The sequence below is a fragment of the Gobio gobio genome (genome assembly GCF_949357685.1).
Source record: "Gobio gobio genome assembly, chromosome: 16".
In the NCBI taxonomy this organism is placed as follows: Eukaryota; Metazoa; Chordata; class Actinopteri; order Cypriniformes; family Gobionidae; genus Gobio; species Gobio gobio.
The window spans coordinates 22341457-22360094 of NC_137109.1; the positions used below are offsets into that span (position 1 = coordinate 22341457).

The 18638-nt window shown below is 36.8% G+C and overlaps 1 protein-coding gene across 10 annotated transcripts in view; it reads left to right on the forward strand.

Moving 5' to 3' along the window:
* The window catches only part of enox2 (ecto-NOX disulfide-thiol exchanger 2), a 356101-nt gene that overhangs the window by 229706 nt on the left and 107757 nt on the right, over window positions 1-18638 (forward strand). For all 10 annotated transcript variants that reach the window (XM_079839859.1, XM_079839851.1, XM_079839860.1 and 7 more), the window contains one exon: window positions 17237-17368. In XM_079839859.1, coding sequence (XP_079695985.1) covers window positions 17237-17368 — 132 coding nt within the window. The remainder of the gene's footprint in view (window positions 1-17236; window positions 17369-18638) is intronic.

The window sequence follows — 18638 nt, forward strand, 5'->3', positions numbered from 1 at the left end:
GGTGTAGAATATTCCATGAAGTCAAATCATTGAAATGACTTTTATTGGTAGTCTGCTTTCCTACAGTTTGAGAGACGCACAATGGGGAATCAGTGACGGGACCTGACTTCCACAGTGAGCCCGAGACAATGATAAGCCTGTGTTTGAGCTGCTGATATGAAATTCAAAGCAGCTTATCGTGATGGCTGACCCCTGTGTTTAAGCATTAGCTGAAGTGCTGCTCCTTTCATGTCATTCTCGCAGTGTCAGCCTGCTTCTGCTGCTTCTGTTGAGGGTTTGCTCAGTCACATTTCAGTCTCTCAGGATCCCAGCGGTTGAGAGCTGCATGTCATGGATATTAACGTATTGCGCATCAGTGTGTGCATGGGTTCATCAAGTTTCTTCACTAGTTTTATGAATTCATGTATAAAGCCAAGTGGTGGCAGTGAGTACCATTTTTAAGGTAGAGTAAAATAACAGCAACAAGCAATTAAAGTGCTTAAGAATATTCAATAAATAATTAAAGCAAATTCTGAAGCGAATCGATGGTGTTTTGTAAGAAAAATATCCTTATTTAAAACTTTATAAAGTAAAACATCTAGCTTCCGCCAGACCACCCTCTGTTTTTATGTGTAATACAGCTCTCTGAGATCTCTTCTGTCTTTGTTCAATCAGCCACATATTTTAATTTTAGGTTCACTTTATTTTATTTAAACCTCCTCACATGTAAGGTTGAGATTTAAATCTGAGTTTAAAATTATGGAGCATCAGGATTAAAGTTAATCTATCTTAAATATACATTAAATCCAGGTTAAAAAAAAACCTATGATTTAACCTAAACCTGCTTATTTTCAATCAAGGTTTAAAATTTGGTGCAACAGAATTATTATGATAACCCTTGATTTAATCCAGATTTAAGATTAATCCTTATTGGTGCAACCCACCCTAAATGTAATAATTATAATAATTTATCATCATATAAATACAGTTAAAATAATACTCCAGTAATATTCCTAGTCTTTATACGAGCAACTTTATTTAATACAGAATTATTTCTAAAGGATCATAGAGTAATCGCTGCTGAAAATTCAGCTTTGCCATCACAGGAATACATTACATTTTAAAATATATTTAAAAAGGAAACTAAATTAATCTAAATTAAGTATGTGCCAATGTATCGGCTGATAAAAGCAATTATTTTCACTATCAGACGATTTTAAAACAAAAGGGGACGGAAAAACGTGTCAAACTGAAACTCATAATGTGTGTGTGTAGAAAAAGTCTCTTGTGTTAAATTTAGGGCTGTCTAAGGTAACGCATAATAACTCATTAACAGAAAATAGCGACATTAAAGCATGCTCTTTTTGACCCTATGAGTCACCTGTAGTTCAAGCTGGGGTTGCCAGGTCTGCAGTTTTTCACTACACCAAACATTATTTGTAGCGCCTCTCGGTTTCTCTAATCCGATAATCGAAAACATGCTTTGTGCTTTGTTACTTCTGATTGGAAACAAAGTGTCAGCTGTCAAATTCTATTTAATCATGAAGTTCAAATAATAAATGGCATTTTGATGCTCTTATGTGATGTGACAGATCGCTGTAGCAGCATGGAGCCCGAGTCATCTCTTCCTCTGTAGTAAAGTTATAGGACAAAAAAAAACATAACATCTATGAATATCAAAAGGAATGTTGAAGATACAGCACAACTTACCAAAATGTATCATGTCTCAAACACAAGAGAGGAACTTATTTACTCTTAATTATATATGTACAGTATGTTTGAATACATTTGTCATAGACAAGTGTTAAAACTACACTATGTGCAACTGGGTGTAATTATTTTGTTACGCGCGTTAATCGCCAACGTTTAACACCTGGCGACTAAACAAAGGGCGCCAATTTGAGTGTGCACACCAGGCGTAAAAGCGTAATTTCTAAAAAAAGACGTCTTGGGTTCGTTTTTTGGGTTTGACACACGCGTTGGCCGACCAATGAGACTTGGTCTTCTGTTCACATGCCTGGATCTGCAGCACCACCTTGTGTACCGGACTCTTTTCGCAGCCAACGTCCCACTGAGTGAATCAACTGAGAATGGCCTTATTTTGCATGTATTTACCTTGCCCCGAACTTCCCCCATCTTATTCCACTTCATGTTGAGAGATTACCCAAAATCTATTGGATTTAATGTCAATTCTCACTTTACAGTATTATATGTGTTTGATATCGTTTGAAATGTCTCAGTGCGAATGGTACAAAAATCTCATAACCACATAAGTATACAAGAAGTTAATAAGAGTTTTTAGAGCTTAGAGATATTTTACTCATGATAGTCGGTGTGGCTTTTTTTTGAGCCATTTGGTCTCTTCTTCCAATCCAGACAAATGGGAGCTCGATTCCATTTAAATTCCCTTTGTTATCATGTATTTTCATTTGAAAAAGGTTTCGGTCTGGTCTGAGTTATTTAAAGCGATCGGGCGCAATACTTTAATAAGATTGGCCCGTAACACAGCGAATGCTCTGTTATGTAATATTCAGAAAAGTCAGGAAATCTTTCAGTCTTTAGGCTATTTTGAAATATTTGATGTTATGTATGAATTATCTTTGAATTGATTATGTAATTGGCATTATACATTTACCTGACTTTTAATAAAATTGTTACATTTTGATCCTTTCTGAATTACTCTGTAATTATTAACTATCTCCAGTACGGAACGATATAATTGCAACAAAAACAGAATGATTAAATGTGTGACTAACTATTGAATATAAATTACCAAATAACCAATTGGCATTCTATCCTAAATTCGACAATATGATAAATGGAGTCAGATAAAGAAAATTATAATCAAATCCATTTTGCCCAGCGGAAACACGAACGCGCAGCGACCTTCAACCGCAGCTTGTTACCGTTCATTGGAGCGAGATTTTAGCGGCCTTACAATACAATGCTCTGGCTCTTGTTTTAAATTATTTTGTTCTGTTATTATGCTTGTTGTTTTCATCTGTTGACGTTGTACAAGCAGGATGTGGTGGTTGGTCGGTGTTGTATTTGTCCCGCCCCACCTCCACTGTGATTGGACGGCTGGGTGAAAAGTGACAGTGATGAGCGCTGCGTTTTACTCAAAGTTGAACGACTATCGGCGATCGGTAAAATACGCCCAGCGCTTGAGCGTGAAATAGACGCTCAGCACCTCGTTACGCTCATGACGTTTTAAAAACGCAGCGCTCCCATTTGAAAACAATTGGAAAAATATGCCAGCCGCATGAAAACATGCTTTGGTAGACGCACGGCCTGAGTGAGCATAAAGGACTTCTTTTAAAAACACTAAGAAAGTCTTACTTTACACAAATTATGAACAGATGTAGCAGTAGTACGGGTGCATGTTATGTCTCTCACTTTTGAAGCATGACAATTCCATGCTGCTTTTTTTTCTGTCTGTCAAGAAAAATGTCAGTAGCTGTTTCTTTGGTCAGCTGGTAATAATTGAATCTGCATTTGCCAAACATACATTTATAACTATGCAAACGTATCTGCCTGCCAAGATGGCTGGCAATATGACCAGATGTTCTGAGTCACTGAATTGTCTACTACAATAAATTTGTAGTTGTAGTGTCAGACACGTATGTGAAAGTGCTCTATCACTGTCAGACATACAGTAGAGCTATTTCAACTTCAGTGAGCCCCTGATCCACATAATAATCCAATGCATGTTTTCTTAGGGATTCCATCTCTCGCCGTATTCATGGCCTGCCATTCCAGGCATATAGATTTCTCAGCAGTCATTTTTTGTGTATAGATGTTGTAACATGGTGGTCTTCTCACCTGAGTGCGCCTCTCGTGAGCGAGGTGAAGTGTTTAGTAATGATGGATCTTTATTGATGAATGCTCTCTATTAAACTCCTCAGGTCTGAGAGCTCAGAAGGTGCTGCTCCAGTGTTGCTGTCAAACCCTGTTTCCCTCTGAAACAGCTCACACAAACCCTTCCAGAGCTCAAAGCCCTGACACGCACATCCTAAATTGTGCATTTGGGGGGATGAATGTAGAGCAGCGAGGGAAATGTCACTGCCACTGAGCTGGAACCCAAAACTAATTATTCCCTTAATCCAGCCAGAAGAGAGACGGAGAAAATAAATAATGTGTGTAAACACACAGACATCGGATCACAGCACTCGTCGCATTGTTAGAAAGACCTTGTTGCTGTCATGTTCGTGAGTGTGGGCTGAAATGGGTCCGGGGTGTTTGACCCACGACAGGAGTTCATTTGAATCCACCTCGCCAGTAATGCCAGACACATTATAACAAGGCAGAAACAGTGAGCTGCGTCGAAAGCCGCTTACGGACAGAGCTCACAGGAGCCAGGGAAACTGAGCCAAGATTCAACAATATCTGTTTCAACTTAACAGACTCACTTTTGCTTTCATAAAACCATATTCAGATGGGGACAAAAACATTCTCACTGCATGTGCAATGTTTTTCTCTTTCCTTTCTTGCTTTCCAAACAGCATTTGAGGCTGTTCGAGGTCTAACATTCTAAATGTGAATTGAGTTATAGCACTGTGCGCTCAATTATATTGCATTATATACTAACTTAAGACAGCTGGTGACTCAACCGTAAGTATGTCTGTTGCTGATGTGTATTATTGGTGTGTTCTGCTCATAGACTGTAAAAAATATGGACTTAGTGTCCGTGGCGTCACCCATAGGATTCTGAAGAGCCATTTTGAAGTGCAAAGTAGGGACGAGCTGGCCGTTGCCATCTTGTCAGCGCGTCATCGCGCGTCACTCCCGGATAACAGAAAATGGGCAAAAAAGGCGGGACGTGGGTGGAGCTGAGGTGATGTGATGACTAACAGACAGCAGATGAATGGCTATCCACCTGTCACTCAAAGTGGCCACACCCTTAATTATGCAGAACTTTAAGGCTTTATATAATGTAAATGAATGAGTTGTAAAAAAATTCACCCCCCTCAAAGTTGTCATGATGGGCAAAATTAGCCGTATAGACCAAAACCACAATTTGTACCAGGCTGTAAACATGTGTTTTTCTGGTGTAAAGTTGGGCATTTTAACATGGGGCTCAATGAGAATTCTGCTCCCTTCTGGAGCCTGTCTCTAGCGACCAGTTGTTGAATTGCAGTTTAAGTCACTTCCGTATTGTCTTCAAGAGAAACTGGAGGAGGTTGCTGCTTGGTTCTAGACTGGGTAAACCCAGCCTGATCTGCCGGCGATTTGATTACGCCCTGCAACTCTTGTCTGGAAACCTGTACATTGATTTGACTGCTTCTGTTACACCTTTGCAGGAACCAATAACAGACTGGCTTATCCACCTGGCATGCTATTGGCGGGTTTAACACGATGACGGATAGAGAAGCGATGGGTCGTTGCCCGTTGATCACGCCTCTTGTGGTCTGATCGGTTGAAGGACTATCCAATTGCATACAGAGTCATTTAATTTATGCTCATTTATCACGCCTCTTGTGCAGTAGAAAATACAGAGCAGACTCCCCAGACCAATGTTGAATCTTAAATTGAGCTTTGTCTGGTGATAGCCAGACAAGCTTGGTTCTTCTGAGCATTTTTGAATATATAAATGTTCGGGAGGCTGAGGCTGAAAGGCATGGTTGGGAGAGTGCCTACAACCCTTTTAAGCCATGACTTTATTGACAAAAGTAATACAGCTGTGAGTGCATTTTAGCTTTGATAAAATGGTTACTGCATAATAAAATTATATTAAGAACACATTTTTTTAAATAAATGTATTATTCATTCATTAGGTGCTATCTCTGTGTTGTAAAATCTGGCCTGGGGTATGTTAACCTACCTAGATTAATAGTACCGTTCAAAAGTTTGGGTTCTGTAAATTTTGTTAAAAAAAAAAACAAAAAAAACATTGTTTTTAATCGTTTAAATGCATGAATGTTTCTCCAATCATTATTACCCTTTCGGGTCTTAAGCGACCCAGATCTTTAACACAGATGACTCTCTAGCTATATTTCTCTCTATATTTGAATAACTATTACAAAAGAATAAAGTAAAGCATATTACATTTACCTTTTGGAGCTTGGAAGGGTTCAGATTGAGCAGATGCTTTTCAGCATTATCAGTTTCTTCCGCATCTGGCTCATGTTCGCGGTCTCAACCATTTTTTCTAAACTATAATTTTCAATGTCTTCAAAATCAGTGTTTTGATCGCTGACAGCTTCTTCACCAGATCCAGCATCAAGTGACAGTGATGTACTTGCTCTACAGTAAATCACTGAGCCATTTCAAGTTTTGCTGATGATACTTCCTATTCTTTTGTTTTCTGCCTGCAGTAACTATGAGTGAAATGTCACTTCATCATTGTGTATCAGACATTGCCACCTTGAGGAAAAAAAATAAGCAAATAAAGGTGAATTGCACTTATTGAGTCACCAGAGATTCAATTAGTGTTGCACCGAAAAAAAATGTACTTACATTATTACATACCTTGGGTCGCTTGCGACCCTATACTCTTTTTACAATAATAAAACAGACATTTTTTATATATATATATATATATATATATATATATATATATATATATATATATATATATATATATATATATATATATATATATATATATATATATATATGTATATATATATTCATATATAACATATATTGTATGTTTGTACAATTTATATATATATATATAAATTATGAAGTCTAAAATAATAGATTGAGGAATACTAAGAAGGTTGTATAACTTTTTAAAAAATGAATTAGGGGGAGGGTAGTGAATAATGTCTGCAAGGTATGCGTTTAAGGTTTAAATATGTTTATGTTCACCAAAATGGATCAAAAACACAGTTAAACTGTAATATTGTTAAATTAATTCTACTAATTAAAATAAGGAATCTTTGAGTAGAAAGTTCAAAAGAACATTTATTCGAAATATATTTTATTCATTTTTTTTTTTTTGGCAAAATCCAATTTTTATCAGTTTTTATGCATCTTTGCTTAATAAAAGTATTTATTTTTTCCTTTAAAACAATCTTCCTGACCTGATATATTTGAACACTGGTGTATGTAGTAAATATAGAGTGATAATTGTGTTTTACCCCGACTGGACTCAAGGTGACTAATTAGCATCCAACCAACTGATTTCTGACCATTAAGACAACACTTCAAGTACTCTCTTACAGATCACTTAAATCAGATGTAAACCTCAGACATTCAGCGTCCATTCCATTATTCAATAGGAAAATCAAAAGTGTTGAAAGTGTATTTACTTAAGCGATCGTATCCTCCTGCCTTCATTAAGATATGGGTAATCCATAGATGTTTGAATGCAGATTGCATTCAATAAGGCTCTTGAGATGCATGAGCACTCTTTTTGAAGTGTTTATCCCATGAAAATAACGCTTATCGCTTATCTTGTCAACAGAAGGGCTTTCAACATTGATGAAGCTGGAACACCTTGTGTTTCGAAGAAAACTTCTTGGTGAATGTCTGTCTCAGAACCCTGTAAAAGTGATCTATGGGATCAAATGAAGGTGTTTTCTGTTTGGCATATGACACTTGAAGTGTAAAGCAACAATCATTTGTTGTTAGCTGGCTTAACTTGTCTTTTCAAGGTGATCCAAAAGGCTGATTGAAATCGTGATGGTTTGGCATAATGAGGTTTGCAATTGTGCCGTGTCCCTAAAGACTTCATTCTAATGCTTGCCTGCCTTCTCAGATTTAAAAAAAAAAAAGAACCACAGAGAGAATCAGTTTTGCTTATGAAGTGAAAAAGTAATCTACACGGCCTTTGAGTGAGAAAGATGCATAGGTGTTTGAGGAAGTTGTTTTTTAGAACATATTCATTCTACTGTGTTTGATACAATACTTGTTTAGCACTTTTTTGTGCTCAATTATGCAGTATCAAATCAAGTATGCAAATCAAAATATCACATTAAACCTGTGTTTAGACAGCCCTTGTCTTGGGATGGTACACAACGACTTAGGGCCCTATTTTAACGATCTGAAACGCAAGTGTCAAAGCGCGAAGCGCAAGTAACTTTGTGGGCGGGTCTCGGCGCTGTTGCTATTTTCCCGGCGGGATAAATGGCTCTTGCGCCCGGCGCAAATCTAAAATGGGTTGGTCTGAAGTAGCTTCATTATTCATAGGTGTGGTTTGGGCGTAACGTGAATAAACCAATCCGAGCGTCATCCAACATTCCCTTTAAAAGCAGGTGCGCAAGTTCCATTATGGATTGCTATTATTATGGCGTATTTACCAGGCGCACACCAGGAGCGGTTCACAGCCGAGGAGACTGATGTTCTTGTAAGAGCAGTGAAAGACAGAGAAGTGAAGTTGTAATGTTGTACATTATGGTAAAGGTGATTTCACAGTCTTTTTTTTTTCAGTCTTTCAGTTTTTCAGTCGATTTTTTTTCCTGGTTCTTGACGGACAAACCAATTTGTCAGATGTCCTTATATATATGTCTTGCCACTATTGGGCAAACAGGTCTTATCCTTAATTATTACAATTAGCCTGAATCATTTGTGAGCAAAATGTATGCCTATTTTTTCGTGGCACACCACAATGATTTCCGTCATCTATTTTAATATTTTTTTAGTGTAACAATTTATGATTTGCAAAAATAACTGTTGCATCTGTGTAGATTACATGAGCAAAGTGTATGCGCGTTGTGCACGCTATACATTATGGTCAAGCATGCGCCCTTAAAATAGCAGAATGAACAACGCGCAACGCGCCACTGACTTTAGACTAGGTTTTTTCTGGTCAGTGGCGCAATTGTTTAATGGAACAGCAAAATAGCACCAGGGATTGTTTGCGCCGGAACACGCCTCCTTTTTTGCGCTGAACCGCCCAGGGAGCGCAAGTTCATTCACTAGTTTAGCGACGTGCTTCTGTGGAGGGAAAAGCGCGCTTTGCGCGGGTGCAAAATAGGAATGACACATGCGTCGGTGTACAAAGTAAATTGCGCTGGGTGCAAGATAGGGCCCTTAATGTCAGATATTACACTGCACATTTGTGCACATTGACAAGAGAACTAAATATGCACAGGTATAAATACTGGTTAACTACTACTACTACTACTACTGCTGCTGCTACTACTGCTAATAATAATAATAGTAATAAAACAATGTTGTTTTGGACCCCATTGCACCCCATTAACTTTAATTGTACTGAATGAACAGAAATACAGTACACTATTTATTTCCATAGATATTTCCAAGTCATTCAGGTTTTTAAACATAAGGATGATTTAGGTTTTAATTTTTTGGTCCCTTAAAAAAAAACATAATTATCCAGGTATACAAATAATAAATATGATTGTCTATGTATGTGGGCATGACTCCTCCATACTTCTCTTCATGTCCACAACTTCCTGGTAAAGTTGTCCCAGTTGCTTAAGAGCCAGTAATTGTCCGACTAGCTCTTAAGACCTTGTAGATCGTAAAATAAATGTCTCTGAGTTTTTCTTGGCCTTCTGAGGGAGCTTTGGGCAGTGAGCCATGGACAGCTTTATTGATAAAGTTTTGTGACCACACAGTGGCGGAGGTGTGTGCGTGCTAAGGTTTTTTATCCCGGTGGGGACTTCAACCTGAATGCACACTGACTCATGGGGACTTTCCTGTGATGGGTAGGTTTAGGGGTAGGGGTAGTGTAGAATGTACAGTTTGTACAGTATAAAAACCAGTACGCCTATGGAATGTCCTCACTTAGATAGCAAAACAAACCTGTGTGTGTGTGTGTGTGTGTGTGTGTGTGTGTGTGTGTGTGTGTGTGTGTGTGTGTGTGTGTGTGTGTGTGTGTGTGTGTGTGTGTGTGTGTGTGTGTGTGTGTGTGTGTGTGTGTGTGTGTGTGTGTGTGTGTGTGTGTGTGTGTGTGTGTGTGTGTGTGTGTGTGTGTGTGTGTGTGTGTGTGTGTGTGTGTGTGTGTGTGTGTGTGTGTGTGTGTGTGTGTGTGTGTGTTTGTGCGTGTGTGCGTGTGTGTGAACAGACAGACAGAACTGTAGATGAGGGGAAAACAGGCCAATGGGGGACACATTCCCCATCCGTCCCCTGTGACTTTGAAACAGCTTTTTTTTTCTAATTGCTCCCTCTCTCAGAAGTTTTAGAAAGGTGACTTAGAGACCCAAAGGACGTTTAAACCAAAAGAGATGAAACGGTCCCTTGGGAAGTAATTTCCTCTCACAGTGGTTTTGTTGGGTCAGGACAATCTACTACAGTAAATACATACTATAAGCCTCTCTGGAAATGGACAATACTTGCACTTTGGCTTCTATTTTTTGCCATGTGCATAGCTACATATTTTCAAAATCAACTAATCCATTTGTTTTCTATCAACTTGTCAATCTTAAAAAAAACGAAGAGAAAAAAAATATTCTGGATGAACTAGTCAGTGTCACTAATTGTTGTTTGGCAACTAGTCAATAATCCTCTCCTCATCTTATTATACGGCCACGTATCAAATAAATAGCATGCAATCCAAGAGAGGTATAGCCATTTTTTTAAATAAAGTAATGTTTAGGTGGTTTTACTCTTTGATTTTGCTGCGTCATCATTCTCATTTTCCTCTCAATCCTGACAAGACGAATGGCCTCTTCAGGCTTGGCAGAGGAAGCGGTTGGTCCAGCAAACATCCTGTGCTGTAATCTTTGAGTTATTGAGTAATCTTTGAAGCAATCTTAAAACTGCATTTGTGCTTGCCACTGAAAGAGCTTTTAATGAGTTCCAGTTCCCGAACAAACAAACTTCAGATCCACAGCTTGTATACAAAACGTACGTCTTTTCATTAGAAGGTAAAGTTTGGGCTTCAGATTCAGTCTTCTGAGGCATTGCATTATCCATAGTAATCCTAAACACTTACACAGTGTGATGCTCTGATTGCAGTGAGTTTACACTGTGGATCAGGTTTTAGCAATGTTCTTCTGGCCTGCTGATCAGAGCGTGTGAGCGGTGCGGACTGGAATTGGATCAGGGAGAACAGTTCTGTGATTTTTTTTTTTTCACCATCCGTGTTCTCTCACTCTGTTAACGCTCCATCGCAAGCATTACATGCATGTTAATGGGCCAAAATGCATGATTTAATTTGGTTCATTTAGGATTTCATGATTTAATGGCCTATTCGCTGTCAGAATGAAAGAGAGATGAAATTGTGAAGATTAGATGATTAAAACAGACCCATACACTGTAAAAAATTTATAATCTTCCCAACTCAAAATTTTCTAGTGACTGGTCACATCTAAATTTTTCAATTGGCCAAATTGAATTTCTGTGAATTGAATTTTATCAATTGTGGCAACAGCCTGTTAACATGGGCTCAATTAGAAATAATATGTTGAGCCAATGGAAAAATGTAATTTACCAACACTGTAAAAAAGCAAAAGCTAAAAACCTGCAAATAAAAATAAAAACTAACATTAATGGCAAAGTTTCCTTGCATCACATCTGGCAAATGACAGAACAGAAGTTACTTCATTATATAATGAGGATGAGATGAATGAATGGATGAATAAGAAAATCGAGCTTGACGTGTTTGATATTAAAAGGCAATAACTTAAGCCCTGAAAGAGGCCGACGCCAAATGCAATCTCCGGCACCGTGTTCAACGGTCGCATGCCGCATATATCACACAAATGACTTAATTTACTTATTACCTATCATTTTAGACATATAAGACATGAGGAAAATAAAACTATTGGCTACCCTTAGAGTAAACGAGAACACACGCATGAAACCAATGAATGCATGAACTCGTGATTCTACAAAATGTCTTTTAAACTTCATACCGGGTCATAAAGCAAAACTCTTTTAATAATAAAGAAATAATTTCAGTGCTCAATACTCACCAACGTCTTTGTGAGATGAATATCTCTATTCTCTTGGGAATGTCTGTTTCGGTCTTCAGCACCTGCTGGTTCGGCTCCGCTCGTGCTGCCGCTCCCGCGCTGCATTTGAAATCTCCACACGAACGTTTTTTTTCAAGCGCATTTTGCGCATGCGTATACCGTTTTTCGGACGTAGGACTTGTTCAGCCAACATGGATTTTTCACTTCGACTTCATAGATTGACTGAGCACAATTAAATATGTTCGGTGAATATACAATTTTAATTTTGAGTTAAGACCTTAAGCTATGATTAGTACAATGCATCTTTTTGCATGGGGATAATTATTTGGAAGTCATTTATTGGGCCAATATGTAACGATCTATTGTCACAATTTTTCCCCCCAATTTTTTTTTACATTGTATATTATGCCTTTTTAAATGTAATTAATACTTATTCAACAAGGATACATTAAATGGAGCGAAAGTGAGAGTAAAGACATAATGTTTTTATTTCATATTTTTTATTTTATTTTAGTTTTGATTGCAATTTTATTACAAGAATCAGTGGCCTGGACCTGAGGAACCGCTGGGGGTTCAGAGGGTCAACTTTTTGTTCTGTTTATTGTGAAGAAACCTTTGGGCAATTGTATGTGATCCTATCTATTAAAAATCTATAAAATATTGACCCCCCCCCAAAAAAAAATACATGCTGTTCTTTTTAACTTTTTGTTGAAATAATCCTGAAAAAAATGTCATGTTTGTGGAGTACCAAATTGTTAATTTTATATATATATTATATATATATATATATATTGTTTTTGCTGTATTTTTTATCAGATACATGCACCCTTGGTGAGCTTACGATACTTTTGAACAGTATAAGTAAAATTTGTCTAACCAGTGAGTGGGTAGTGATTGAGGATGGGAAAATGGAAAAAATTGTGTTTACATAAAAAATGTTTCCTGCTGTTGGCTTATACTAACTGTTATCCCACCATCGCTTTTCTTTGTTTAAAATAGCAGACTTAGGGCCAGATTTAAGCTGCGCCAGCCCAAATCCTCTTTTGGCATTAAAAAACTACTGTCAGGATTTACTAAAGACACGCAGAGATAAATTAGCACTGAAAAGTCGTGGACAGAGTTATTTTTGCGGCTGACCTTATTGCATATGCAATTGTTTCCATTACAGACAGAAAATGTATGGGAGGAGAGTATTTAAATGAATGCAAGGTGATTTACTAAGGTTTGTGCTCGTCAAATTACAGGTGTTTGCGCCATTATTTACCACCCAAAAAAGCACTCACAGTAAAATAAATCCCCGGAAAAAAAAAAACAGCAGCTGTGGTTGCCAGAACTTTACCGTAAAAAAATACAGCAGTAACGTTTTAGGTTTTACGGGACAGCACCATATAATTTAAAGGTTTATAATGTAATAATTACGGTTAAAAACTTTTATTTTACAGTTCAAACCCATATAATTTAAAGGTTTATATTGTAATAATTACGTGTACACTATAAAAAATTCACGGTAAAAATGACCAACCTATTGAAATACTAATATCTGTTATTTACCTTTGATACTGACAACCACCAATCACAGTGGTTACGGGAGTCACATGATGAATCAAAGCTCATCACAAGCAGCTTTTAGGAGGACAATGCTAATATTTGGAAGGTGTCATTCACACAAACACTAAACACCATCATGGTAACACACATGAAATAAAAAACATGCAATAAAAATAAAATAAAAAACTAAGAAGAAACAGTTATTTCAATGAACATACATCAAATGCGAAGTGTCACGCAGGGAATTCTGGGAATGTCAATGTATGGTTTTTCACTGTAAATTACACAACAACTTGTTCTTTTTCACTTCCAAAAACTGTAAATTAAACGGTATTTTACAGTAAAATTAAGGTTAGATGTCAGGTTAGATCTATTACAGTTATTCACCGTATATAGTACTGAAACTTTCTGTTAACCAATTAACTGTTTTTAACCGTAGCATTTTTACAGTCTTTTACCATTAAAATAACAATAATTTTTTTACAGTGTGTCTTAAACCAGACGCTAATTTGCGCTGCTCTTGGTAGATTGCATTTGTCATTATGGAAATGATCTAGCTGTGTCTGTGTTCTTTAATGTTCGCATTGTCAGTAGATTTACGCAGAACTTTCCACTCCATTGGTGCTTTTATGGGATTGCACTCTCATGCTAATTTGCCCTGTTTATTAAATCTGGCCCTTAATATTTATCTCTGTCTGGTCCTAATTAGGAGACGCTGAGCACATGGACCGTTGTGCCATGCTGCTTATATTTATCAAGCGGTAAAAACGCCCCTTCCCGCGCCCAAAACAAGGCGAGTCCAAAACTAGGACTGGTGGGACATTGTCCTGCTCCACTTCAAAGATGATAAGTGGAAGGAGAATTTTAGAATGACACGACAGTCATTTATGACACTTCATTCAACAACTACAACAGCTTGTTCCACGCGTTGTACGTCATTACACTATTTCTACATCATTGCACATGCACGGTACTCTCCAGTTTCCAGTTTGGGTTTCAATCCAATCAAGTGTTTATATGCCCTCTCGTTCCGATTAGAAAAGGTTTTAAGCTACCACTTTACAAGCCACATGAAATGAAATGCTTTATTTATTCAGATTGTGCTACTTGTCCGATTCAAATCAGATTATTACGGTCCATGTAAACCATGTAAAGCTTCTGCAGTCTGTTTGGATGACTGAGGGGAATACATCTGAGGGATGAGACACCCTTCATTAAGTATCAGAGCATTATGTTTGCTACTTGTTGAATCCAAAACCAGGGTGGAATTAGTGAAATATGACTTTGAATGTCATGTCAGAATCACTATGAGATAACTGGTAAAAACCATACCTTTGACCTTTGTCAATCTCATGCAAGTTTCAAATTTCACACTTTAATGAAACGGCAGCCCTTCAACATTTAAAGGTAGTTCTGCAAGTGGTTCAAGTTCTCGAAATGTCATGTTATTTTAGTCAATGTTACCTTTCCCCCCCCCAGTGTTTTGCAAAATAGCATCGAGGTGAATAAATAGAAATTAATTATCAACAACAAAGCCGCACATGGATCAATAGTGTTGCCATAGAGACTAATCATCTCAGCGAACAGCTGAAAGTTGTTGACGTATAATTATGCTAATTCAGGCATGACGTGATGTTATTTAAATGTTAAAAGATCCCGTAAACCCTTGAGAGAAGAGTCGAGAAGGTCATTTTTTTTTTTTCTGTTCTAAAATAATGTGCTCTATTTAGATGTTTGACAAAACCCCTTTAATATTCCTCTGGAGAACCGGAGAACTAATTATCACTGCTGTTTTTCATTATTTCTGTATAATAATTCCCTGACCAACCACAGAGACATTTTCTCAATAGTTAGTGGAAATTATCTCCTCACATCCACGTGACTCTCGCCCACTCTGTTCAGGAACCACATGTTCTCTCTCACACACACACACACACACTGTTAGCCCAGTGGTCACACCTGAGATATGGGAACTTTCTGAACTCTATTTCTCTGTTGATAGCGTTCATTCTTTTGGGGGGCGATACTGAAGTTTATCAGACCTCTGGCAGCAGTTATGTCTTATAAAAACGGCAGTCTGTTATCTCTGAAGTTTTTTTTTCTGTTTTTCTCTGACGCACATTGGCACCTCTGCAGTGTTAATAGTACATAAATTGGTTTTCAGAAGAAGTTCAGTGCCCAATTTATCATAGTAAAATATGTTTTATGTGTTAAACTGACAAAGACACCACATCTTGCCTCTCTCGACTCAAGTTCCAGTCCTCAGCTCAGACTTTTAAAACCCATAAGTTACTTATTTACATACAAAATACCAGTAGATTTACACATTTAACCCTGAATGTGCTGCTTGGATAGTCCAATGAATAAAACTGTGTGCTTTCCAAACGGTTCTCAATACTTTTCAGAACTGTTAGTGAAAGCAAAGCATGTCCCATTGCTTATTCAAAAAAGGGTCTCTGTGTTTCTCCACTAATATGTTTACATCTTTTTTTAAGCATGATGCGGTATACACTAGCGTCCAAAAGTTTATAAGACATTAAAGTTTTTATTCAACAAGGACACAATAAATTACTCAAAATTGACACAAAAGACTTCTACGTTGTTACAAAATATATTTCAAATAAATGCTGATCCTTTAACTTTTGACACTGAAGACTGGAGTAATGATGCTGAAAATTCCGCTTTGCATCACAGGAATACATTACATTTTAAAAACCTAGTCAAATAGAAAAACAGTTATTTTAAAATGTAATAATATTTTCATTTTCATTACTCTTAATGTACAATATTAATTATCATTTGTATGCTGATGATTTACAACTGCAAATTGTGATGGCTGTACATCTTTTGCTCATTTTTATGAGTGCTTGATTGAGGTAAAGGGATGGCTTGCAAATATTTTTTTACAATTAAATGAGGATAAGACTTTATTACATAAGAGTTTATTATGATTGGGAACAAACACCTTGGGAAAGGTTTGGTTGAAAGCTGTGGACTTTGCATGCTTCTGTGAAGAACCTATAGTAATTTTGTATTCTGAATTACGCTTTGATCATCAAGTTAATAGCGTTGTGAAATCGTCTTTCTTTCAGTTAAGGAAATTGCCGAAACTGAAACCTATCCTTTCAAACAAGGACTTGGAGACTGTTTTGCATGCTTTTATTTCCACATGGTTGGATTATTGTAATGCTCTATATCTAGGCATAAGTGAAACTCTGTCTGGTTATTCGTCTTCAGTATGAGCAAAATTCTGCAGCGAGAATCTTAACAAACACCAGAAAACGGGATCCTATAACACCTGTGTTGATATCTCTTCACTGGCTACCTGTAAAATATAGAATACAAGATGTTAATGTTTGTCTACGAAGCATTACATGATCGGGCTCCAGACTATATAAAGAACATGTTAATCCCTTAATAATAATGATATCTGCACTCCTCTCAGAGCGTGCTCCTAACCGTCCCACGGTCTGGTTTGAGGCATAGTGGAGATCACGCCTTTTCTGTTGCGGCTGCTGTACTTTGGAATGTGTTGCGGTTCTCTATAAAATCCTCATCAAGCATGGACATCTTTAAAAGGGACCTGAAGACTTATTTTACCAAACTTTCAGCATTTGATTAGGTCTGAGAAATGTGAGTGAATTAGACTTTACAGACTTTTTAGACCCTTCAAATTCAAAGGAAAAAAAGATCACACATGTGACCAGTGGGAACAACCTCATCCCTGAAAGGTCTTTGCAGAATTATAATAACGCTCAGGTCTGGAGATTCAAATGTGTTCATCTTCAACATTTTAATATTTGTCCTTTGGGTCTTTTAGAAGAGACAAACACTTTTTAAATATTGGCTAAACTCAGATATTTCTCTCTCTCTTTCAGAGGGGCTCCGAAATATTGCCATGGACTCCAACTCTTTAGCGATGCCCATGTCGGACCCTAATGCTTGGGCTACTGCAATGAACAACCTCGGAATGGCCCCCATGAGCATGCCTGGCCAACCTATCATGTCAGGTAAGCCATGAATTATCAACTTAGCCAATGCTAACTTTACCATTTCCATCATACTATTGTTCTGTGCTTAAAAAAAAAAAAAATATATATATATATATATATATATATATATATATATATATATATATATATATATATATATATATATATATATATATATATATATATATATATTTTTTTTTTTTATTTATTTTTTTTTATTTTTTTTAATGCGCATTTTGGGATATCGCATCAAAAAATGCTGAATGGAAACGCCAAGATGAGCATGAATTCTAAAAATGCGCATAAAAAACGTATACGCTCGTTTGTATCGGATACCAAATAAATTCCTTAATGCGCATAAAAAGAAATCATGTGACTTTCGCGATGTAACAGCATAACTGTACTAACCAGTGGAAAAATCTTGTTTGCAAAGCATCTGAAATCCTGTTTTGTTCATTCAGAAGTCTGTTGTCAACGATGCTCTGTATATTTCCCTTCTAGAACTGTCTTACATGACTGCGTTCCCAAACAGCAGCATCTGCCTCTGAAAGCAAGACAACAAGTTTATTGAGACGCACAAGTTTCTCTGAGACGCAAATAATTTATTATATATGAAGATTATTATATATGGGGGCTTCTCCTATGTTTCTTAGTGATTTTTTTTGCGGTAGTTTACCAGGAAGTGACGATTATGTTCTCTTCGACTCACTGGATGGAAACTTGCTTTATTCGCAAATGTTTTATGCGAAATTGCAATTTTGCGCATAAGTTACATTCGCAACTTTGGATGGAAACAGCTAATGTCTGAAGCTTCACAAACAAATCCAACAGCTAGTTTTTCATTGAAACCTGGTAATTCCAAGTACTGACATTTTCTTAAGTGTAACACATTTGTTGTTGTTTTTTTGTCGGCTGACTTTTTTAACTGGTTTTTTTTTGTTATTTAACTCTTATGTTCAGTTTTCACTTTAATTTTAGTTATAGTAATTTTGTAATGTGCTTTTGTCATTTTGTATATTTTTTTTATTAGTGCTGTCAAATCGATTAATCGCAATTAATCGCATCCAAAGTCAAAGTTCGTGTTTGCATAATATATGTGTGTGTAATGTGTTAAATTTTTATGTATAATTATGTATATACAAATACACACTCATTCATGTATACATTTAAGAAATATTTGCCTATAATGTATATATATTTATATAATTGATATTATATATAAACATAAATATTTTATATATAAATATTTTTTCCCTTAAATATATACATGCATGTATGTGTATTTATG